The sequence below is a fragment of the Mytilus galloprovincialis genome, chromosome 6 (genome assembly GCF_965363235.1).
Source record: "Mytilus galloprovincialis chromosome 6, xbMytGall1.hap1.1, whole genome shotgun sequence".
Classification (NCBI taxonomy): Eukaryota; Metazoa; Mollusca; class Bivalvia; order Mytilida; family Mytilidae; genus Mytilus; species Mytilus galloprovincialis.
In genome coordinates this window covers 25053130-25079170 of record NC_134843.1, presented here as the reverse complement: position 1 = coordinate 25079170, position 26041 = coordinate 25053130, and the positions used below count along the sequence as shown (strand labels likewise).

The 26041-nt window shown below is 32.7% G+C and overlaps 1 protein-coding gene across 1 annotated transcript; it reads left to right on the top strand.

Annotated features, from left to right (window-relative positions):
• LOC143079229 (CKLF-like MARVEL transmembrane domain-containing protein 7) lies at positions 1 to 26041 on the top strand. Its single transcript, XM_076254462.1, has 5 exons — positions 1 to 87; positions 19023 to 19206; positions 20595 to 20765; positions 23224 to 23331; positions 25690 to 26041. The coding sequence occupies exons 2-5, from the start codon at positions 19060 to 19062 to the stop codon at positions 25831 to 25833; spliced, it is 570 nt and encodes a 189-aa protein (XP_076110577.1). The 5' UTR covers positions 1 to 87; positions 19023 to 19059; the 3' UTR covers positions 25834 to 26041.

The following is a 26041-nucleotide window of genomic DNA, read 5'->3' as shown; positions in this document are numbered from 1 at the left end:
CGTAAATGTAAAAGTATATAAATACAGGTAAAATTATATGTTCGGCAAATATACAGTTTAATCGAACTGACAGATTTGATAAAAAAGGTAATATCTTTAAAAGACTTTTATCCTTAGCATGGTTTAGTTTTCGAGAGTAAGGAAATATTTACACCTAAACTAAAATTTCAGTTGATTAATTCATATTTTATTTATAGCACAAGTGTGGACACAGATGAGTGTGGATAGTATGTTTGGATGTTTGACAGTGTCTTATGACAAAAGGAGTTCTATGTTTTTCCTTTATGGTGTTATTTTTTTGTCTATCTGATGAGTTAAGCCTTTTTAACTGATTTTTATAGTTTGTTCTTATGTTGTAGGGGTCCCAGGTTAGGGGGAGGCTTGGGATCCCACTAACATGTTTAACCCCGCCACATTATTTTTGTATGTGCCTGTCCCAAGTCAGGAGCCTGTAATTCAGTGGTTGTCGTTTGTTTATGTGTTACATATTTGTTTTTTGTTCATTTTTTTACATAAATGAGGCCATTAGTTTTCTCGCTTGAATTGTTTTACATTGTCTTATCGGGGCCTTTTATAGCTGACTATATATGCGGTATGGGCTTTGCTCATTATTGAAGGCCGTACGGTGACCTATAACTGTTAATGTTTGTGTCATTTTGGTCTTTTGTTGATAGTTGTCTCATATATGTTTTTTATATTATTAACTGTGTTGCACGGTGACAACCAACCTGAGCATTAGAACTGTTATTTATTTAATATTTTTTTTTATGTTCATGACAGGCATGGAGGAGACAGTAATAACACTAGTTACTGAAGGATTATGATAGAATATGTTCTACATCTTTGATTTTGGATACATTTTGTATCTAGGAGAGCAACACATAATAGATTAATTTTTTCACACGTTTTTTTTCTATATATGGGAGATGATATCTAGATTTGAGAACATGATATAAGGAGCCTGTAACTCGGTGATTGTCGTTTATTTATGTGTTACATATAAGTTTTTTGTTTATTTTTTTTTTAACATAAATAAGGCCATTAGTTTTCTTGTTTGAATTGTTTTATATTGTCATTTCGGTGCCTTTTATAGCCGATTATGCGGTATTGGCTTTACCTATTGTTTATGTCCGTACAGTGACCTATAGTTGTTAACTTCTGTGTCATTTGGTCTCTTGTGGAGAACTGTCTCATTGGAAAGCATACCACATCTTTTTCATATGTATTTGCTTACTATTGGTATGGTTCACTAGATTTAGTTAAAACAAACTTAAGTTAAGACTAAATAATTCTTCAATGTTTCCATTTGTAAAAGGGCATAACCCTAGAATGATAATCAAAGTGCTTGTAATCACTGAATGGTTATTAAAGACTGCTTTAATTTATCAGTTGGTAGTAAAGTGAATTTTGCATTGTATATTGTATAAAGCATTAATTTAAGATGATTAAACTACTATTCTGGACAGAGAAAGACAACTCTAATTTTCAAAGAAGATTTCATAAAGCATTGGTTTTAGGTAATTCAACAACCATTCTGGACAATTTATGGTCTCGACTCTACAAACATGCTTGTTTTTGGCCCTCAATTCCTCGACTGTTTGCCCCAATAACCCTTAAAATATACCCCAACCTTCTACTTATGGTATTAAACATTATGGTACAATTTCAGAGCAATTGAAATACTTATACACAACTTTTTGTACTGACACTAAATTAATGCTTGTTTTGGGCACCTTTGGAACCTAAACCTTATGGACTATAACCCCCAAAATCAATCCCAAGCTTCCTTTTGTGGTTATAAACATTGTGTTATAATTTTATTTATTTCTTTTTGCTTATAGTTAAGTTATTATATGGAAACCATCTGTCTTCGGACGACGACGACAGGATACCTATTTAGGACCGCAAAAATTTCTGTGGTTGTATAAAAATTTCAAGCATGAACAATGAAATATAGTTTAAGAAATCGATAAGCCTAGATAGAGCTTATCATTTTTTTAACATAATTGAACAAACATAATATGTTTGGTTCAAATTAAAATAGAATGCTTTTATCTCCCTAATACTTACATTGTACATAAGAGGTGATACTACTTTGACAAATCCTTGTACATGAGAGTTGTCTGTCAAATCTTTATTTTACAAAGAAAGAATTGCATAACAATGAACTGAGCTCAAAGCAAAGTAATTTAATAATACACTTAGACAAAGAGCTAAATCCAGTGATATACTTTGTACTACAGGTCCTTCGTGAACATCCATCGACCAAAACCATATCTCAAGAACATTCCATACTACATGGTTGTATTCAGAAGTCCTGAAAAAGACATGATTGTTTTATCGTATTTTAATTATATATATGCACAGGTTAAAACTTTCTTGTGGTATAATCATTCAGTATCTAGCAACTATCAATTTGCTTTATGCACAAATTGATATAGGTTTAGTGTACATCTGTTGGAAATAAGAACACACACACCTCCATCTAGTTTTAGTCAACTGACAAAATATTCATAACTATAAAATGTTATCTAAGACCATAGGTGGATCCAGGGGGGGCGCCCCCCCCTTTTATGGGAAAAATTTGGTTGATTATATAGGGAATCACTCACTGAAGCATATGTAACACATAAACAAACGACAACCACTGAATTACAGGCTCCTGACTTGGGACAGGCACATACATAAATAATGTGGCGGGGTTAAACATGTTAGCGGGATCCCAACCCTCCCCAAAGTCATTTTCAAATTGTACTTCATGATAAAATAAGATTCTATATCTACTACCAATGAAAATGAAATATCCCTCTAATAGACTAGCATTTAAATCACTGTTTTCTAAACTGGTAGCTAGGTCACCATGGATCTTAAATATTTCAAATGCATGTACATTTAATAATATAAATTCTCCAAAATTCACTATATTTTCCCTTTTTTGTCTTCTGTTTGATATACCATTTTTTGAGTCTATATAATGTATATATATATATATATTGTCCTTTATATTGAGGTCATTTTTCGCAAAATAAACCCACTTAATCTGAACTTTAAATGCAAAAGACCCCTAAATGGCTAACAGACATTGCTATAAAGAATTATAGTCCATGATTCATATACATGTGATTTAAGAATTCATGAAATTTAAACTGATGCACAATACTTTTTTATGAGACCTGTTTTAACTTAAGGACGACACCAAAAGTTCAATGAAGGATAAAAAACTTAATTCACATAGTTTTTTCACTGACCCCCCTACCCCCTTCTTAACTTAATTTGGGAAAAACTGATTGACCCATATGGATATATTTTGCCGCAGTCCAACCCCCAAACTATTTGAATTAAGTTTTTTTATCTTACATTGATCTTTTGATGTCGTCCCTTACCGTAAAAACTTTAAACAAAATAATTTTTTACTTCAATTTTAATTTCGAAAAAAGTGGATCATACTATATTAACATGATTAAGGAGCCTCAAGGGTATAAAATTTTCAGAAAAAAAATAAACATTTGTTTTTCATTACAAATTTTATTTGTTACCTTTTGTAGTTGTTACTTTATCATATGGTACAAAAATCATTCAAAACAATAAATTTGTGTTGGCCCCAGATGACTTTTACAGGGACTAAACTTGGGAATTTCAAGCTAGGAGCCCAGACCAGATATTTCATAATTAGTTTGTATATGTTCAACTAATATTTAACTGAAAGTTTAGGGGCCCAGCTCAAAATCTAGGAGCCATGGGCGACTGGGCCCCCTTTAAGTATTGTCCCTGTTTTAGAATGTATTCATCATTGAAAAAGTTCCAAATGATCTCCCTTTGGTGGGTAAATGTCATTTTCTTGCTTTAAAATTGAAATATCTTTTTCAACTCATCTGTGACCTATATTTCTGTAATAAATTTCTTTTTTTATTTCGATATTAACTTTATTTCTCCTATTACTTCAACAGAAAAAAAACACTTTTACATAAATGTATGCTTCTTTGGAAGACTGATTATGAGCGCAAATGAAGGGTGACCCCACTTTTTTTATTTTATTTTTCTATTAACTATAATAATATAAAGTTCATTTATAGAAAAATATAGAGAAATCCTATATAAATGATTTAGACCCGCCACCCCCTTAAAGTTTCTTGATGATCGCTTTTTAAAATTTTTACTCCCTCAGCTCTCTACTAAAAAAACTCTATTTTCAGCCACTTGACCCAAACAGGGAGTTGTACATTTGACTGTCTTTTCGAGATTGGATTAAATAGCGATAAGGTGTATTTTTCGTATTTTCCGGGATTGTTGAAAACTTGCATATTCATCACTATCTGATTTTGTGGTTTTAACAATCCAGACAGACAAATGGTTCGAGACCACAATTGTTGTCCCTTGATTTTCGTTGTTCACGAATAAAGTCCCTAGTGTTAATAGTGGGTTACTTGCCATTAATTTTAATACCCCTTCCAAATTAATTTATCCATGTTTAATGCCTCAAATTGTAAGTAAGAGGGTGAAATTACACTGTAAAAAAATTTGGGTCCCGAATTTAAAAGGAAAGTAGTGATTTGGTCCAGGTGAAAAAGGTTGAAATATAGGACTTCGGAAGCTGTCAAAAGATTTCAAGACGCCCTAAAGATAAAATTGTTCATATTTTGAGTTAGAGACGATGAAGTTTTCTACAATTTTGATATAATTTGTCCAAAAAGTAGTACAACACACTGTAAAAGTTTCATTGAGAAAGCGCAGGTGGGATTTTTTTTATTCTCATTTATGTTCTAAAAGAAATGCGCTACCAATTAATTGTGTTCTTGGACCTAGGAGGTGAAGTCTGTCAATATAGAATCTGTACTTGGGCAACTTCCTTAAATGATTTGGTGGTGTCAATTTGTCAAATAGCATGAAACTAAAGGATTCAAACTTTTATTCTATATAATTTCTACAAAAATTACCAATTTTGGCATTTTATGGTCAAAATAGGCATTTTAAGGCTTTTTCAATATTAATGCATACATGGCATCCTGACTTTCTATCGGACAGGTTTTCATGTGTCAATACTTGTGTTTCTATGCCTTTATCTAGTTCCTTTACTTGTTTATGAACTCGGGATCTACAGAAAAGAAGATTATCTCAGACAATATGTGCAAAATGTGTTGTATAAATGACCCTTGTCTAACGCCCTTGTTTGGATGAAGTCAAAAGTGGGGTTCTTGGTACATAAAATTTGAAGTCCACAATAAAGACCTCACTAAATTTGAACCAAAAGCACTTTACAATGTCTATTGTACCTGTTCCATTTCACATATCTTTCTTTTCTTCTGTAGGATAGCAAGTGGTTTAAATATAAGCCTGTTGACACTAAAATTGCATTCAAGTTTTTCACTAAAAAGCCAAAAATCTTTGTATCAGACCATTCTCTCTGCAAGAAAAGTTAATTGCAAGAGCCTTTTTGTGCTCAGATTTGTTGTATCATGTCACATGAGTATAGAAATGAAAAAAAAAGACACAATTTTTTATTTCTTATAGCCTCAATATGCGTTTTTTAATGGAAATATGTGGCACAGCCTAAATTGACCCTTATTTTTTTCGAGTCTTACTTGGCTTAAGACCCTTTTAAACTAATATGATATGATATTTGTAACTTTTCTTTCCATTTCAAGTACATGCAATACATAGATATGTAAGGATTATTTATAACCAAAAAGCTTCACAAATTTAAAATTGCTGGAAAATATTACATCTTCATGAAAGGCCCCCTTTCATTGAAAAACATCAATTTTCAGGCCCAGGCTGATATAAATTTGACTTTTGAATAATTATGCTAAGTCTGATAAATCAAATGAGTACTCTATTGCTTTATGAACATAATAAATGATATATTAAGACATTTCAATGGAAGTTTTTTGCAATATTTTAATTTTTAAAGCCAAACATGTTGATAGTTGAAATTTTCCAATTTTCACGTCAAAATTTAACACGCAAAGATGAGTATAGAATTTAACATATTGTCTATAATGTATATCCTATTGTTGTGAAACTTTGCAAGCAGTGTTATAATTTATTAAGCTTTGGTCATACTAAGTTTTTTTTAAGATTTGTCAACTCTTTCTATCCTATTAGGTCCGAGACCACAATTGTCGTCCCTTGATTTTCATTGTTCATGAATACAGCCCCTAGTGCTAATAGTGGGTTACTTGCCACTAATTTTAATACCCCTTCCATATTAATTTCTCCATGTTTAATGCCTCAAATTGTAAGTAGGGGGGTGAAATTACACTGTAAACAAATTTGGGTCCCGAATTTTAAAGGAAAGTAGTGATTTGGTCCAGGTGAAAAAGGTTGAAATATAGGACTTCGGAAGCTGTCAAAAGATTTCAAGACGCCCTAAAGATAAAATTGTCCATATTTTGGGTTAGAGACGATGAAGTTTTCTATAATTTTGATATAATTTGTCCCAAAAGTAGTACAACACACTGTAAAAGTTTCATTGAGAAAGCGCGGGTGGGATTTTTTTAGTTTTCATATATGTTCTAAAAGAAATGCACTACAAATTAATTGTGTTCTCTAACCAAATAGCAATAAGGTGTTTAGGAAAACATGACCTAAAAAGTTAACCTCCTTCATATAAGACAAAAAACGTGGGAAACTGAATGGTGAAATGTGTTCAATATGAAAATTGCAGTTAAGATGGTGAAATCACAAATCGGTCATTAATGTAAATGGACTAAAAGTATGACTTTTGCGCAAATTTAAAGGGAAATGACGGGGAAGGGGCATATTAGTGTTCAAGGGGAGCAAATGCTGTTTAAATTAGTATGCGGTTTTAAATATAGAGGGAAAGTGGAGTTATCTTTTTAGACATTAGTTAAATATAACTTATGTAGACTTATAGTTACCTTCTAATTCTATAAAAAAAACAAAAAAAACACACAACTCAGAACTATTACTAATTCACTTGGACTATACTGATATGCAGACCTAAAAACAAAAAGAAATATCATAAAATAGTGATTGAAAGATTCATAACACTTTGAAAGGATAATTCAGACACGTGTTACACGGGGAGCATGTATGTTTACAAATAATAATGTCACGTGATCGCGCACTGACCTCCCATGTTGCATCGCCCTTACAATTGACTAATACATAACCATTTTCATGCAAACATGTAACGTGAATGTGATTGGTTATCAAACAATACAGAAATAATGCATGAACCGCTGAAGAAGAAATTATTTCATCAAATAGATGCGATTTTCACTTTCGACACGAATAGGTCGGGTTGACATTTCTGTCATCGGAGATAGTATTGAGATTAATGGGATAAAACGAACCGTCAAAACGGTCTAGAGAAGCACATCAGTAGAACCTTAACATTAATAAGTAATACTTACCAAAAATTCTCTAATTGATAAACTATATGACTAAAATTTCACGAAAATAACAATAAATAATTTTGTTGACGGTGATGAAGCTGCTTAAATTGGCGCGAAAAATATTCTTACTCCTATTGCTTCACGTAAAAAAAAATGTATAGAATTGAATTCGACTACAGTTCAGCATAAAAAAACGTGAATATGCAAAAGTCTGGTAATATGTTAATGAAAAAGTGTGTATAAATTTTCGTAAACGAAGTTACCTGTATACTTCACCAAGAATTACATTTGAGCGCAAAGATCTGTATGTGTGATTCGGCTTATGTAACATCGTCAATCGGAACTACTCGGCTATTAACTTCGTGCAACGAGAAAGGCCGAGAAGTTCCGACTGGTAACAAAGTACAACATGATTAATGGAATTTTTTGCGTTGCTATTAAATCATTGAGGCCACGTGATTAAGGCCATCTATTTTTATTGCGGGTTCCACATATTTAAATCGGAATTATAGAAAAAATGGAATGTTGTAAGCAGAATCAAAACAGAAATGATGAACACTGCAACATTTCCAGCAAAATATAAATAGGATGGAGGATCTGTGTATTCACATTATTCGTAAAACTCTCCTTATTCCTGTGAAGCGTGTGCTTTACATCGAGGCTTATTATGCTAAGCATCGACGCCACAGTACTTCAACCAATCAGACAATGTTTATTTGGGGCATTCGATTTATTTTTACTCAGATTTTGGAATATTTTAATCGAAATTATAGAAAAATTGAATATTGTTAGTACATATAAAATAGAAAAAGATGAATACTTTTAGCTAGAGATAATTTGGATGGGGGTTCTGTGTATTCACATTATTTGCACAACTCTCCTTACTGATGCCATATTTTGGAATTTCCGTGACCTAAATGGTTCGCGAAAATTAATATTTTTATATATAGTATAGTAAATAACAGTAGAGAAATCGTTATAGGTATAAGAATTAACTTTCTTGTAATTAAAGGTATACAAGTCTTTGCAAAGGTCTAGTTGGCAATTGTCTAATATCTTTCAATGATAGAACACCAAGAAGCTAAAGCGGCAGAAGTAGAACACCCTTTTAATGAATAGGCTTTAAAATATCAATGTTTATTCCGGTCTTATGAAGAATTGTCTTTAAATATGTATTCTCTTAACTTAATGACACATTTTTTTCGCAGCGCATACTAGTAATGTTTGATTATACATTTATGGTATTAAAATCATTATGAAATTCAAAAAATCATCTTTGAGATCTATAATTGTTAGAGTATGCTCAGTTTGGGAAACTTTTAAAGCAGTTTATAAATGTCCTTGCTCAAAATTTTTTAAATAAGCCACAAAATGGTCCTATAGTTTAAATTAAGCACAGGCCTTGAAATTCCAAGAAAATGTTGGAAATTAAATGATCACTGCTCAAAATCTTTATAAACCACAAAATGGTTCGATGGCCTTTAGAATTAAGCACAGGCCTTGAAGTTCCAAGAAAATGTTGGAAATAAAATGATCACTGCTCAAAATTTTTATAAACCACAAAATGGTCCGATGGTTTGAAATTAAGGACAGGCCTTGAAATTCCAAGAAAATGTTGGAAATTAAATGATCATCCACTAATTCAACTCCTCTCAAGGAATTATACGCAACCATACGGTCTTCAAAAATGATAAAACCTCATAACGTATAGTCGGCTATAAAAGGTCCCCATATGAAAATATAAAACAATACAATAGAGAAAACTTACAACTAATTATAACAAAACAAATAAAATAACCAGTATGACAGACATTAACCAACGACAACCAGTGAACTACAGTCTCCTGGCTTAGGACAAGTACATACAGAATAGAACGGGATTTACGATGTTTATGGGCGTTCAACAGCCCTTAACCTGGGACGGCGGTCAAACAGCACAACAGAAGAACACAACTTATTAATCTAGGAAATACTAATGATGTCTTGGTATAATCACCTAGCATATTATACTGTTTAAAACAAAAAATAATGGCACATCATCATTGCACAATGGTTTGTTTTTGTCTTTTAAGTACAGGCTAAGAGCAGAACTTAGGTTGCTCAATCTTACAACAACATAATTTACAAAGTATTTGTACACCTCAAAATTAAATAGTGCAATTTATAGGTTTCATATACTAGTAATTCATATCTTCTCGTACACATACACTATATCGTACTTGGAGTTAGAATTAAACAATGCAAGTAAAGTTATACATGTACACACGTTTGTCATATTAAATAGTCTCCGTTTTAAAAAGAAAAACCAATTACTTACCGAAAATTAGCGTTCGTTCTCACAAAGGCAAACACATGTCTGAAATTTTTCCACAATACATCTCATTTACAAAAGAAAATATCGCAACTCCACGTAAGAAAAGTTTTTTTTCCCGATTGTCACTTTCAATAGACCAATACTCCGTTCAACACAAATAGTGGTTGTTTTGTTTCAATTTCATGCCTTATCTCGTGAGCGATAAATATAAGGATCATCAGAGCTTCGAGAATTTTTTTTATTCCAAGAATCTATTGGTGAAATTAGGACAATTCCTTAATTTAAGGAAGAAAACATAACACTTCTGGAAATTGGAACAATATATCTCCTCCTTATGCCTTTTATCTTAGCTGCTTAACCATGTTTACGTTTTGTTGTATATAATTATATATTATCATAGGTTCTTGTTTTTAGATCCTCACGATTCATTTACGAAGTATTATGCATACATACATTGAAAGAGATATTTTCCTAATTTATTTTTTATATCTTATTATTTTAATCTTTCCATTTATAAAGCCGTTTGTCCCGTTCTTCAGATCTTTCGTATGAATAAATGTTTATTATATAAGATTGTGAGACTGTTTTTATGGAAATAAATTTGAACTGTGGCAATCAACTGATTTTGAATTTAGGATCGGCCGGATGTAAAAATAATAACTTTAATTCATTCATTCAATGTAATAGTCATACAAACTCAGACGAGGAAATGATAAATGAATTGTTTCCTCCTATTAAAAATTAATAAAGTTTATCTACTCTGCAATTCATAACTATTTTCAATTAGTACACAGTTCACCCCAAAAAGTAGAAAGTTGTAGTTGTAGTAATTAGGATTTTTTTTCACGCCATACACATCGACTTAAAGTTTTCTCAATTCTTCAAGGTAAGTAGATAATTATTCATATTAGAAAAAATCCAATACTATATACATATGATATAAAAGTGAGTGTAACCAAACTGCATCTATTTTGATAAAACCAGAAGGAAATATGTTTTTTTCTAAAATCAAGTTTTCTTTTATTAAAGTAGTTTGAAGTCCTTTTGTACTGGGTTTTGCATATTTCATCTTATATCTGTACATAAAGTAATTTGTAAGTAAAATAGCTTTATTTCTGATAAAGTGTGTTTTATAAATTGCATACAGGCAAAAAACGGTATTCTCCGAATTTAATGGAATTCACGTTCAATGTAAAACCAACACAAGAATCCAGAGTGTGCCAGATGTCAGCTACAGTATGATAACCCGAAATTGATTGTTTTATCGATTCTCAGGGATCTTCCTTGCAAAATGCACATAAATTGCAGTTTCCAAGTTTCCAGATGCGGATTTAGGGGCCAATTCGCCCCCTCCCCCCCCTCATATTTTCGTGGGAAAAATTTTGTTTGATGATTAATTATAAAGGCATCACTGGAGCATGGCTAGATTCCCCTCTTTCTGAGTCCGCCACTAATTTACAAAGGTCATTTCAAAGAGAAGATCATTTGAGGATAAAATATAATGAATAACTTTATATTGAAGCAAACAGCGTAGGTTTTGTTTTAAAAATTTGGTAACATCAGAGTGTATTTTTTTGCAATATTGTACAACCCTATTAATAATACCTTCCCATTTTATTCTGCTGCACAATCAACAGGAATTGTACTTTGGTTATAGCATATATGTCATTGAAACCCTTTTCTGTCAGACTTAAAGAAAATATTGATTATATAATATTAAAAGGTATAAAAGGCATTGTTGTCTCTTTGTCATGGTCCCCATCTCCATTCTCAATTTCATAATAGTTTGTTGTGTTTTGCCTTTTTCAGTGTTGATTCTAATGGCTTGCAACTTCTTTTTAGGTGCTAGGATACGTTTAAACCCATAAAAATGTAAGAACATGGGTTTGAAATTATACATTCTTTCAAATTTTCAGTCATGTTCATCTCTCAGGTTTATTCAGTATAGGCCATACTCCATGTTGTATTTTTTAATTTTCTCTATTATAAACCGACTAGCATTATCGATTTTAATATTCTCATAATTCCATATAATATGGATGTCGAAATCACTTCCTCAAAATGACAAGGACATCTGAGTTTTGATATATTTATCTAGGCATTAAAAACTTAATTTTAGTTTTTTTTTTATTTGAATGGTTTCAAAATAAGGCAACTCTGTAAAATGTATAGTGTGTGTGGTAATTGATATTTGTGTCCATTCAAATATTGACTTAAATCAGTGACTTGTATAAACATTCTGAAAATAACCGTTTTTTGACCGCCTCTGTAGTATTCTTGGCATAGAATTTGAAGATCCCACTTTATCTTGCCAGGCTTAACTTTCTAAATGAATGAATAAATTGTTCTATAAAGTTGACGTATAATTTTATCATCTTAACTTGAGATGGAAAAGAACAGATGATTAAATATTGAACAATTAGAGACTTTTTAACTTAGATTGATTTTTTACCAAATGGGGTAAGTGACTGTTTTTTACCATTTCTGTAAATTTTCTATTTCTTATATTCGAGGAGCATAATTTAGGTTTAACATTCTATTCAAAAACGATACACATAGAATGCACAAGTTCATACGTTAAGATCATACAATGGACGGTTTTCTCATTGGCAAACATGATTCGTCTCTTGATATATGTTTAGACTGATGATTTTTTACGATCGTAGATTGAAATGTTGCTACATGTACTATTTTCAATGTTTAAAACATCATGCAGCTTTATGTCTCAATATTCCATGTGGTTTAAGGATTATGTACCCTTGTGTTGTTTCAGTGCTAAAAAAATGGAAATTCTATAGAAAATCCACAGCCTTTCCCCTTGTACTCTCATATTTGGCAATTCGGTACTTGATAGAAAGAGAATTATTGCACGCAGTGCTAGCAATGATTTCCTTAAAACAAATTTATAAATTTAGATATTAGTTAAAATAAATATAAATATGGACCAATTCAAGTACACCTTCAAGGGTGCGTTCGACTTTAGTGACTCAGCACGAGGTGTTTTGGAATTTAAAGGTTGTTTAGGACATTTGTAAACAATAACGCTAGTTGGTCATCGAAAAACAAGTGCGTAAACTATGTTTCAAATTTTATAACAAAAATCTCTGTATTTAAGTCTGTGAATTTTCTACAAAATTCTTGATTTTATTTTCACCAAATTCCCTTTTTCTATTAAATGCAATGAAACTATAAATAAATTAATTATGCTTTGCACGAAGCTTCCCCTTGGTATATGTACAAAATGGCCCATCTCTATTATTCATTATATATATATACTTAACCCATCAACACCAACTCAAGTGAATAAACTAGGATCCTTTATAAAAAAAAGTCAATGGAACTGAGGACAGGGGACCCTTTAATATTTACCTGAATTTCTATATATATATTGAGTTACTTAGTTATTGTCTTTATTTGTTTTTGTTGTTGTTATATGTCACAAACTGTAAGTATATATGGCAATTAAACTTTGAATTGAAAAAAAAAAAAAAAAAAGTTATCTTTGCTGATTTGATACTATTGCAGTTTGAAAAGTTCATACTTCACAGGTCACAGAAGGGGTCATAAACCTTAACTAGAACACACCCGTGATATCGCGGATCCGTGACTGAATTAAAGTATATAACTATGTGTAAGCCTTATTTTAGTATTGGTTTGTCATCTGCTAAAGTCCACGGCCGACACTCGGCTAACCGAGAGATAGGTCGGTTAATCTATATTGAGTATGCGGCTATATCGGCGGTTGGTCTGTTAATCGGGTTGGTTATACGTCTGTTAAGAGTAAAACGCACAATTTTAATATTAAAATCTATTTAATATACAGATTTTAGGTACATTATAAGAATCAAATCAAAAAAAGAAAAGCGTCTGACAAAATGATATATATCATAGAACATTTTCCAACTGTAAAAACATTTCATAGTCTGCGCAGTTTTCAGTAAAACTAAAAGGCGTCGCGCAAGTATGTAGTATTTATGCTTATATGCATAGCAATTTTTGTAATGAAAGGCGAAAAAAAATATTTTAGATATTATTTAAAGGACAAAAAATCGTACTTTGGTTCTAAAATATAAATTGAAATTAGTAAATATTTCATAATTGTAATATAAGTGAGTAATACCACGTTTTAATGAACATTATGGGAATAAAGTCTGTTAATGGGTTGGACAATTGAAATTGTGTCAGTTAAGAGTTATTTAGCCACGACAATAGTTGTGCTACCTTTATATTTTCCCTTTGAAAAAGTTAAGAATGAGATGCTCTTGAGTAAAAAAAAAATGACAATACGCTGCAACAGTATCCTTCTAGTAAGAACATTTTTATTTTGACTTTCTTTGCATTTTATTAAGGGGTGTGTCACTTCAATATATGGATATGGATTGCCTGCTGGAATATGCATGAATCTATTATTAACGTTTTCTTCAGCCTTAATTTGTGTGTCTGTTCAAAGTATTACGTTCTCAAATCCGTCTGAAAGTGTCTTTCTAATACAACACAGGGTACATATAACGTGTTGTCGTTCTCATATGCACATAATATTTGTCACTGGACGTTAAACTCTAAATCGTCAACATCATCCGATTGGTTCTTTTCTTCTATTACTGAATCATCTGTTGTTTCAAATCAGTCTAAAGAAGTAAATGGAAAGGAGCGAATGCAGCTACTATTGGTTATCTTAAGTTTTAATTCATTTTATTCCGTTTAGTTCCTTTCTACATTGTACATAAGTGCAGAGGAGAACTGCAGTTGTCCGCATGTAAACTTTTAGCATTTATTACCAATATGAGTACATAGCAATCCGTTACTGTTTCAACACCCAGGGGTGTTTCATGTCTTTATCCTCAAACAGTTATTATTTTTTTCTATCTTTTTTTTATTAATGCATCACTTCCTACTGTCCTTATCTATTATTCTATAGATTCTGTGTTTCCATCCAGATTCTCGTGTATACAATGAGGGTCCGGATTGGGGGTGTTGTTTATTTTTGTATTCTTTAAATTGTCTGTTACTTTTCTCTACATTTTATTTTATCTCACTCATTATTATTTCTTTATTCTTTATAAATTCTAGCATCCCAATATATTTTACTTACTGATGTTTAGTAACATTACGACGTTTATCTCTGATTTATATACTGGTTAATACCAATTCAGATACAAATTAGTGTCATTCATGACAACCTAAACAGAATCCACGTGATATATGCGACCATTCTTGGATGAAATCAATATGTATAGATTATAACATGCCCTTTTCTATATTAGCCCTGGTATCATCCCGAGACTCCCAAATCGGCCTCGAGGCTTTAGCCGAGTGCCGATATGGGTCTAGGGATGATACCAGGGCAAATATGGAAAAACATGTTATAATCTTTAAGCTATTTATCACATATTTAAGTGTTGCAGAAAAGAGGGAAAGAAAGTTCAATTATAACAATTTAATAATACATAACAGGTAAATCTTAAAAATTTATCCGTATCCGTAACAAATATGTGATAAGATATAAATAACACATAGCTGAGAGGGTGATAGGGCAGATTGGGTCCCGAGAAAACATTGTCAACCGTGGCGAAGCCAAGGTTGACAATGTTTTTTCGAGGGATACCGATCTGCTCTATCACCCTCTCAGCTATGTGATATTTGATTTATTATAATGAATGTCCTATCATCATTTTCTTTAACAGATGAGTTTTATTATAAAGTATTTTCTATGTAGTCACGTACTTGACAGCGTAACGGGTATTTGAAAAATCATCAGAAGTGAAGTAAATAGACAATAGTAGTGCATTGACTTGACATATAAACGATACAAGGATTATGCCCGAAACGGGAAAAAAGCTCTGCTATCAAGAAAAAAAATATTTTCAATTGTTGTTATTTTGTTATTGTTATTTATTTTATTTAAATTTTGGGTAAATATCCCTTTCAAAAGGCCTCATATCTGGCTGAGAAATATACATCACAATGAACATGATGAAATGTACATCACCTGTTGAAACCCATCGATGGTGAACGAATGCGTTTAATATCAACAATAAGCATAACACACAATGATTTATAGGTTTTAAAGTAAAAATATTAACAAGTGAAATACGTTTTTCCAACAATTGTAAAAGAAATAAGTTTGAGTCGTTCCACGCTTCGTTGTATAGTAAATTAGAACTTTAAGCATTGTCTATAAAATAACTTGATGTGGATTCAATTCATTGTCGTTTAAACTGCCGATTTTTGATTGGTCTAGCCGAGAGGGTGACATTCCAAAAAATTGTCACCCGGTCAGCCATGTGATAGAGTAAATTAACACCTTCGTATTAGGCAATCAAAATATGGCATTTTAACATGATGTATAATAATACTTTAATATTACACTTTTTTATATCAGTTTTCAATATTCATGGCCTAAATTCATTGTTCATGTCAGTGTTTCCGTATATATTATGTTTCATTGCTCATGTGTTGTTTCCGTATATTTTAGCCACTCGTCTTGAGCCTATCCATTTGATCCGATAACACCCCATACAGCAATAAAATTATACTTTTATTGCCATTCATAACTCTTAACAGACCAATTAACAGACCGGGTTTTATACATCCGACCCATTAACAGACCAGGTTTTAAATAAAGATTAATTTATGTCACCAAAATACAGATTTTTGTGTAGATTTTTCACACAATGATATCAATTTGGTTGACAAACATAATGCCTGTCTTTGTTCGATGTTCAAAATATCGCATGCAAGTAAATTCAACCAACGTGTCTTTTTGTGTACATTTTGTGTGTGTAAAATGTGTATAAATTTATTGATGAGTAACACGCCTTTTCATTTTATAGATCGTACATCGAAGCTAGAAAAATAATAATTACACCACTGGATTCAGTACATTGAATTGTTTTGTTAGACATGAATAATTTTTATGATAAACATATATTTAAAAAGTTATACAATGAAACATGCAGTATTTCCAATGATTTCCTCGATAACACCTGATTAACAGACTTTAGCCAACCCGATTAACAGACCCACCGCCGATATAGCCACATACTCAATATAGATTAACCGACCAATCTCTCGGTTAGCCGAGTGTCGGCCGTGAAGTCATGCCGATTATAGGATATACAGTTTTCTCTGCTTTCAAACTCTTTCTGTGTGAACCCGTCGACCTGGAACTTATCAATTATTGGTAATATTAATTATTTGGAAAACAAAAGGTCCTGGAATGGAGTACTTTTTAATCAACAGCATTGTTCTATATTAGTTATAATAAAGTTGAATTCTTTGATTCGCTGTTTTACGTCATGCCCGCTAACAAATTGAAAACTGTACCTATAATACGCCTTATTTTAAGTCCAGATTTTTAGTATTCGTATTGTTAACTTAGAAAGTCTTACTGATTAAAATACTACAATAGGGAACAATTTGACAATGATTGAATTTAGTAGTGTCAACCCTGTGATTATGACCCGTGTATACACCAAAATCCCAAATACACCGTTTGGTGGTGCGCCTGTCAGATGCGGAACGTATAGATAAGATAATAGGTAACAGGTGAATATAATATTGGTATCGGTATCGGATTCGACCCGAAACTTGTTAATTATTGGCAATATTAATTATGTGGAAAACAAAAGGGTCTGGAGTGGTGTAATTTTTAATCTACACCATTGTCCTATATTAGCTATATATAAAGTTGAATTGTTTGATTTGTTGTTTTTACCTGATGACGGCTGACAAATTGGACCTCGTTATTTTAGTATTATAGATGTTAAAGTTTTTATTGAAACCCTACTGGAAATAACGTTTTGCTTTTCCTTAAACATATTATACTAAGAACAGGTAATCCAAACACAGCAAACCATTCAGAAAAGTTTCTCAGAAGGTGCTGGTTAATTGTTATGACGTTTTTGTTGGTGAAATACTTCATGGTAAATGCAGATTCGATTTATACAGACTCCTTTGATTATTTGGTTATGATTTTCTGTAGCCAACTTTTAAATATTATTTTATATGAAGATAAAAAGATGTGATATGATTACCACTGAGACAAATCTCAACCAGATACCAAATAACATAGAAATTACCAACTATAGGTCACCGTACGGCCTTTGGTAATGTAATGCTTATTGGTCGTTATGGTTATAAACCAGGAGAATCTTGTTGTATACACATTTCATGCAGAAGGAAGCGTTGTGTAGATTTTGACGTTTGGCGGGAAAGTCAGTGGTTTGATCCTAGGGTATGGGGGTGTTTGAGAGGGATTCTTGTGTTCGGTACCGGGAACGTTTAGAGAACACCCCTATCCAGTAAATAGTGTATTCGCACTGGATTATATAAGAGGGTGAGGAACAGACTTTGGGGTCTGTCGATATTCTAACAGAGGAAGAGCAGTGTATAAGAGTAGACACGTTACATAGCTGTAAGTGATACTGTCAAGGACAACTTGTACTGGGTACAAATTGGTCTTACATAGGAAGTTGACAGAGCAGACTGTCCCGTTCAGAGGACAGGCTGTACCAGTGTGTACTGTCTGGTAGTGACAGACTGTCCCACTCGGAGGACAAGCTGTTCCAGCCACACTGTCTTGATGTGACAGACCGTCCCATCTGGAGGACAGGCTGTACCAGTGTGTACTGTCTGGTAGTGACAGACTGTCCCACTCGGAGGACAGGCTGTACCAGTGTGTACTGTCTGGTAGTGACAGACTGTCCCACTCGGAGGACAAGCTGTTCCAGTGTGTACTGTCTGTTAGTGACAGACTGTCCCACTCGGAGGACAGGCTGTACCAGTGTGTACTGTCTGGTAGTGACCGACTGTCCCACTCGGAGGACAAGCTGTTCCAGCCACACTGTCTTGATGTGACAGACCGTCCCATCTGGAGGACAGGCTGTTAAATTGTATTACAGTTGTATATATATTTGTCCGTTGTTACCTTTTATCGGCAAAGAGCCTGTGTGCATATTTTAGTTCATTGTGTATAACATTGATAGTTATAGCTTTTAGTATTGCCGTATTTTTTGTGGACATCTTGGATCCACGTTTGAGATATAAAAGTTACACACGTTACATGTACGTAGTGAGAAAAATCGATACCGCATAGTCAGATTTAAAAGTCCTAGAAACGACAAATGCAAAACAATTTAAACGTGATTTCGTTTCTATCCAATAAAATTGTGTAATAAGTATTCAACGAAAGATGTTTTGTCTATAAAACACTAAAAGCTCAAATAGAGAAGCTTTTTTGTTCTCTTTCATCGATTAAAGAAAGAAAAGAAAAATACTCATAACATCCCTATAGGCCTGATGAATTAATAAATTGAATAAATAATTTATTTTGCTATTCTTCCTTTCAGAATTGAATTTCTGTATATACGATAGTAGCGCAGGAAAATGATTTATCATATGCCAGTTATTGCCACCGTTACACACCAGACAACAAACACAACTACTGAACAGAATTCCACTGCCACTGCTAATGTAGAACTGGATAAAGTTTTCATGAAGTCCACAGATTCTATTCTTAAAATAGCTGAGTTGGTAAGATGTACTTGAGAGAAAATGTTTGAGTTTATTCCATGAAGTTATAGACATCTACCAGTAAAGCTAGGTTCACACTGCCGATCAGATCAACTAGATGATCCCGATTGTCTAAATTTCCATGACCAAGCGTGACCAAATTCTTGATCTTATATCACCCGCTGCAGCGGAGGAGGCATTAAATGTTACCCTTGTCCACCCGTAAGTACGTATAGTTTCCGTTCTCTAATTTTATTTTGCTTCGACCAAATTTTATGAAACGCAATACCATAAAACACAGATCAAGCGCGAATTTGGTTGGTGTCACTTTTACCGTTCTCGAGTAATGACTCTTTATAACGTTATATGCAAGCTGGACACGTTCCCCGTTTTTTTGGTTAGATTCAGTAGTTTACAAAAGGTCTTTGTAAAATTATACATATAAAATATTCACATGAAAATAAAGCAGTTGGATTGTTTTGCAAGGTGGTTAGAGCTCAGATAGACAGGTTAATAGCTGTGATGGAGTTTGAAGAGAGCGTAGAAAACAAAGAAAAAGGGGTAAGCAGCAAAGGGTGCTGAACACTCTAGATGATGCAGTGGCTGACAGTTGTAATAAAAATAAATGTTGACAATATATTTTTACAGAAGCAAAGTTATGAGAGTTAATCAGAGCTGCACACATTTTTAAAGAATCGTGAAGCAGTCATGTATACTCGTGTATGGCCGAGTAGAGATCGAAAAGTGGTGGAATGTGGTCGCGTAGATATCGGGTATTGGTCGAGTTGGTCTGGGATGAAAAAAAAAATAGAAGTCGCAGTGATCATGAAGCGGTCGGGCATTGGTTGAGTTAATCTTGACCACATATCGTACAGGTTGTCGTTGATCGGGAAATGATCGGATATTAGTCGAGCAAAGACCGTAATGATCGAGAACTGATCGGTAAACTATTTGTATTCCGTCCAAACTCGATCTCTACACGATCCTTTCCCAATTAATTCGACCGCTACTCGACGAATTCTCGATCTCCTCTCGAGTGACTGGCTTCTCGATCCTTACTCGAATGTTTTTGACATGTCAAAAACTCTCGGGTAGAAAGTCTGATCGATGACGACCAAGGTAAACCACTCCGAACATTCTTGTCGATTGAGACAGACCAGTCTCCGACCGCTTAATTTGTCTTGGTCGAGATTGATCGAGTTGGTCTGATCGGCAGTGTGAACCTAGCTTTAGGCATCAATCATTCTACTCTTTTAAATGGTGCGGGGTTATTTATTTTTTTTGTAATTATGTAATTTTTATTAGATTTGTTGATTCTGTATTTCTTGAAAAATATCTATTTTTAGAGGGAAAGTGAAACAAAATACAACTTTTTTCAATCAATCAATCAGTTTGAATATATGTTTCAGATCCTGAGTTTGATTGTATTCCTTTGTATTACTTCCAATCCATGGCACAGCTACGTAGGAGGAGGTTGGGTACAATTCAACAGTATATCCTGTATGATTACTGTTCTAATTCTTTGGCTCTTGCTACTGTGCCGTGTCATTTATAAACTGCCAGGATTTTGGATGTTATATGTAAGTATTGACACTAATATTATAAGTGAAATTTATTTCTCTACATATTTACAGTTTTTGCTATTAAAATAATCTTAGTTAAAACAGATTAAGAGAAACTGTAAATGACAAAAATGATCAGTAGGACAAAATTTACAAATAAGTGAAGTGGCCGAAATCGTCAGCCGTACGTATGTCATTGCCCTTAAAAAACGATTGATTTTTTTTGTCGAGCCTGCAACTTTTGTTGCAGAAAGCTCGACATAGGGATAGTGATCCGGCGGCGGCGGCGGCGGCGGCGGCGTTAGCTAACTTCTTAAAAGGTTTTGTTTTAGAAGGTGAAAGACCTGGATGCTTCATACTTTGTATATAGATGCCTCATGTTACGATGTTTCTGTCAGTCACATGTCCAATGTCCTTGACCTCATTTTCATGGTTCAGTGACCACTTGAAAAAAAGTTCAAAATTTTTGTAATGTTGAATTCTCTCTTATTATAAGTAATAGGATAACTATATTTGGTATGTGCGTACCTTGCAAGGTCCTCATGCCAGTCAGACAGTTTTAACTTGACCTCGACCTCATTTCATGGATCAGTGAACAAGGTTAAGTTTTGGTGGTCAAGTCCATATCTCAGATACTATAAGTAATAGGGCTAGTATATTTGGTGTATGGAAGGACTGGAAGGTGTACATGTCCAACTGGCAGGTGTCATCTGACCTTGACCTTATTTTCATGGTTCAGTGGTTATAGTTAAATTTTTGTGTTTTGGTCTGTTTTTCTCATACTTTATGCAATAGGTCTACTATATGTGTTGTATGGAATGGTTGTAAGGTGTACATGTCTAGCGGGCAGATGTCATGTGACCTTGACCTCATTTTCATGGTTCAGGGGTCAAAGTTAAGTTTTTAAGTTTTGGTCTTTTTATCTAATATTATATGCCAAAGGTCAACTATATTTGGTGTATGGAAATATTTTATGATCTTTATGTCAGTCCTGCAGGTTTTATTTGACCATGACCTCAATTGCACGGTTCATTGCACAGTGTTAAGTTTTTGTGTTTTGGTCTATTTTTCTTAAACTATAAGTAATAGGTCAACTATATTTGTTGTATGAAAGCTTTGTTAGCTGTACATGTCTGCCTGGCAGGGTTCACCTGACCTTGACCTCATTTTCATGGTTCATTGGTCTTTGTTTAGCTATCTTGGTTAATGTTAAGTTTATGTGACAGTTGTAATAAAGCTTTATACTTAGGACTATCAACATAATATCAATGATTAGTAAAAAAGGCGAGACATTTCAGTGTGTGCACTCTTGTTTTAATTTTCTCTCGAAAATATTGTATACATTTTAGGCTTTGTTTTCCATAATCTAAAGGTATTTGAATAACAAAATTTATCACCTGTGACCAGGACACTTGAAGATTTACAAATGAGTTAATCATGACCGAACTCGTTTGTTAGGGCCACGTTAAAGATGTATTTGCCTTGAGGGATCAAAGTTGCACTTTTTTCTATCTGGAAATGTTTTCTTATGGCAGGCGCACTACGTTTGCGCGCTTTTGGGGATTAAAATGTTTTACGTTTGCGCGCAACTTTTGATTACATTTGCGCGCATTCATTTTATAGGTAAACTTAGGTAAAAATATAAATAAAAATGAAATTAAATTATAATTGACTATATATTTTTTATATCAATTATCAATTTTGAAAATATTTCTTAATTCAAATTATATATTGTTCATATTGAATTATGAAACCAATTATAAAGTCATCATTAGAAACTCGGTAGTTTAATAATGTAACTTCATTGCGAATATTTCAATATTTCAGAGTGAATGTAAACGAATTATATAGTGATCGTTTTTAAAATAAGTAATTCATTTAAGTTAGTTTGTAAAGTTACACCAATGCACAAATAGTTTCAACACGTACCTACATGTTACAATGAAATTATCAATACTTTTACCTTTAAGATTAGCTATGTTTTAGTATTTTAACATTTTTATCTGTACATATTTCTAGGATTTAGTGCTTGTGCATAATAAAACGGACTTATTTTGCTCGAAATCCCACTTCCACCTCAACATTGGTGAGTAGGGGACCAAGACTAACGGAACGAGTAGTTATACTTGTAAATAATTGAACTAATTATAAATAAATAAGTATTATTACCTGTATTTTACCTGTCATAAAAATGCGCGCAATTGTAATCAAAAGCTGCGCGCAAACGTAATGATTTTTGCGCGCAAATGTAATGGCAATGCGCGCAAACGTAATGCACCGCTTATGGCATTGTATCAGTGTTATGCAATAATTGCGGGTGAGCGGTGAGCCGCGTTTTTTTTTCTCTATGTGGTGATTCTTGGAACTTTTTGAAAAATATGAGAAAACCGCAGCTGTATTTTTTTTTCTTTGCTTAGCTCCGTACGTGATGAAATTATGTAATACTTTTATTTTTATATCATTTCGTGTATTTCAGATCCTGATACACTATGTAGTATATCTCGTGCTCTATTTAATTTCGTTTCTGGTATGTGCCATACAAGCTGGCAAATATCAAGAAAATGGAGGATTAATAGCTTCAACAGTAAGTCCACATTTATAAGTTCGTGCAATACATGTCGGAACTTATTTTTTGATATTTTACGTGAAACTTTTTTTATCATAGGCTACAGCCATCTTTTCTGTTACTTTTCATTTAGAGACGAATCTGACACATCCGGACAAATCATTTTTTTTCTCCTGTGCATTGAAATAAAGGACACATATTTTAACGTTAGAGCTACATGTACATGTAATTTTCTTTAATGCACGTAAGAGTAAGACTTCGGTTGCCTTGTTTTCTTTGAATATTCCATACAATTGTAATTGAAATAACGTCAAATAAAATCTAAATATTGTATAATTCATGTTTAATTGTGCCTATTTTAAATGTTTGCAGATATCAATCTCAATTACAATGCTTGCGCTAACAGTTATACAAACATTTTAGAAGCAAGCCAACAAAAGTCTTACTCTACAAGCATTAGGAAATTAGCTCTAACAATAATCTACCTCAAGGAGGCAATGTATGGTGTAGCTTCGCCAGTTACAAATTTTATAAAGACACTATTAGTTCGAGGAAAGTTTTATTCTTCCGACATATATAAAAAACAAAGAATGCAGATATTGGTTTTGATGAGACATCAACCATAAAACAAGAAAAATCTTAAATGCCATTAAGATATCATCAAACAATCTTATAAATAAAATAGACAGACATAAAATCTATATATATATTGAATAATAGGTCAAACTCTAAAGATTCCCGAAAAATGTTGTAAATTGAGCAAAAACGAATAACTCTAAATTCTTCAAACATGACATAAAAAATTATGCTTACATATGATTGTAAGGTACACATGTCTGTTTCGGGAAGATTCGTATGACTTAACATTATTTTTATATTATGGTTCATTGTCAATGTCAGTAAGTTTTCAAGGTTTGGTTTATATCTCGGATACTATATATATATTCGGCAGCACGTTGTGTATTTTTTTAATGATTGAAGCAATATAATTCAGGCTCCATTATCGATCAGTTGTATTATTGTACATAATTAAACATTGGCAGTGACCCTATTCCTTATATATATATTTATTTAATGAATATATATATCTGCACATGTGAAACTTATTTTTTACGCCTATATATATATATATATATATATATATATATATATATATATATATATAATATGATATTATTACGTAAGTATTTCTGTATTGGCCTTGTTATTGGTCCGAGGCTTGCTGTATTGGCCTGAGGCGAAGCCGAAGGCCAATACAGCTGGCCGAGGACCAATAACAAGGCCAATACAGAAATACACGTAATAATATCTTTATTAATTAACTACAGTGTTACAATATTTTCTTAATATCATTTCAAGAGATAAATATTTTTACCTTGAAGTGGAACTATCCAAATCTCAGTTTGTTTCTTTGTATTAGATGCAATACATAATGATCTGGTGCTGTTTCCAGGTGTCTTCAGCATTTTCTCATCTGATGAATTTTTCTACCCTTTTCAGTCACTATAAAGTGTTACAACTTAAATTTAGACGCAACACATACATAGTAATTGGAAAGGTACTGCCATTGCACGTGTTATTTAAAATCGATGTGTACAATCGTGAAATTATGAGGTCGTCAAGAAATGAACTTTGTGATAATCTACTCGTTCCCCAAACCTGAAATAGTTCTATCGTCTGCTTTCAAAATACCATTTAAATGAATGTGACCGTCTTTCGCCTGAAATGTATGCCATACTGACATTTTCAGCATGTTTAAGATCACTATTAAAAAAATGACAACTGGCAACTGCGTCTTCAAAACAACTGTTTACTTTCAGTTTTTGTTTATCGTGACTTTCGATGTAAAATCTAGAGACGTTCCGAATTCCTGCACTTGTGTCAACTCGGCCAATATAGAATAACTCGGCCAATACAGAAAAAAATCTGTATTGGCCGAGTTATTCTGTATTGGCCTAGTTTACACATTATATTGCATAGGCAGTTTTCATCATATTAAGTCCAATAACAGTGTAGTTAATTAATAAATATATATATATATATATATATATATATATATATATATATATATATATATATATATATATATATATATATATATATATATATATATATATAGCATGGTTCATCTGAACTTTAACTCATTTTATGGATTATTGATAATGTTAAGTGTATGTTTAACATAAATTTAATCATTTTGAGTAAAGCAAACAGAACATTTCAGTGAGTGCACACTTGTTATACCATAGATACGGATATATTAGGTTATACATAGTGACGATAAAAACGTAGCTAGATAATTTAATTCATAATATAGTTATACAACTAAAAATTTAGTTGTGTTTCGTTTGTGTTATTTTTGTTTGTTTGTTTTAGATTTTCTGCTTTATTGTATTAATTGTTCTGGCTGTCGATACGTTCTCCCAATTCCGTAGATGGCAGGAAAGTGGAGGTAAAATTACTGTGAGAACTATAACTAAAACAGAAACAACACACGAGACAGAAGCCGAGTTCTTGTAGACTAAACAGAACATTCTTGATAGCACTATTAAAAGTCATGAAACTTGTTTCTGTGAAAAACTTTTCTACTTGTTTTTAAATTTGTTATTGTCTGTTTTATTTGTTTTTTCTGTAGATGTCACAGAAAAGGAAATGTTTATCTAAATTTAAAATGAACAGCATCCTTTTATGTATAATGTAGTGCACAATCGCAAACGTGTTGATACTA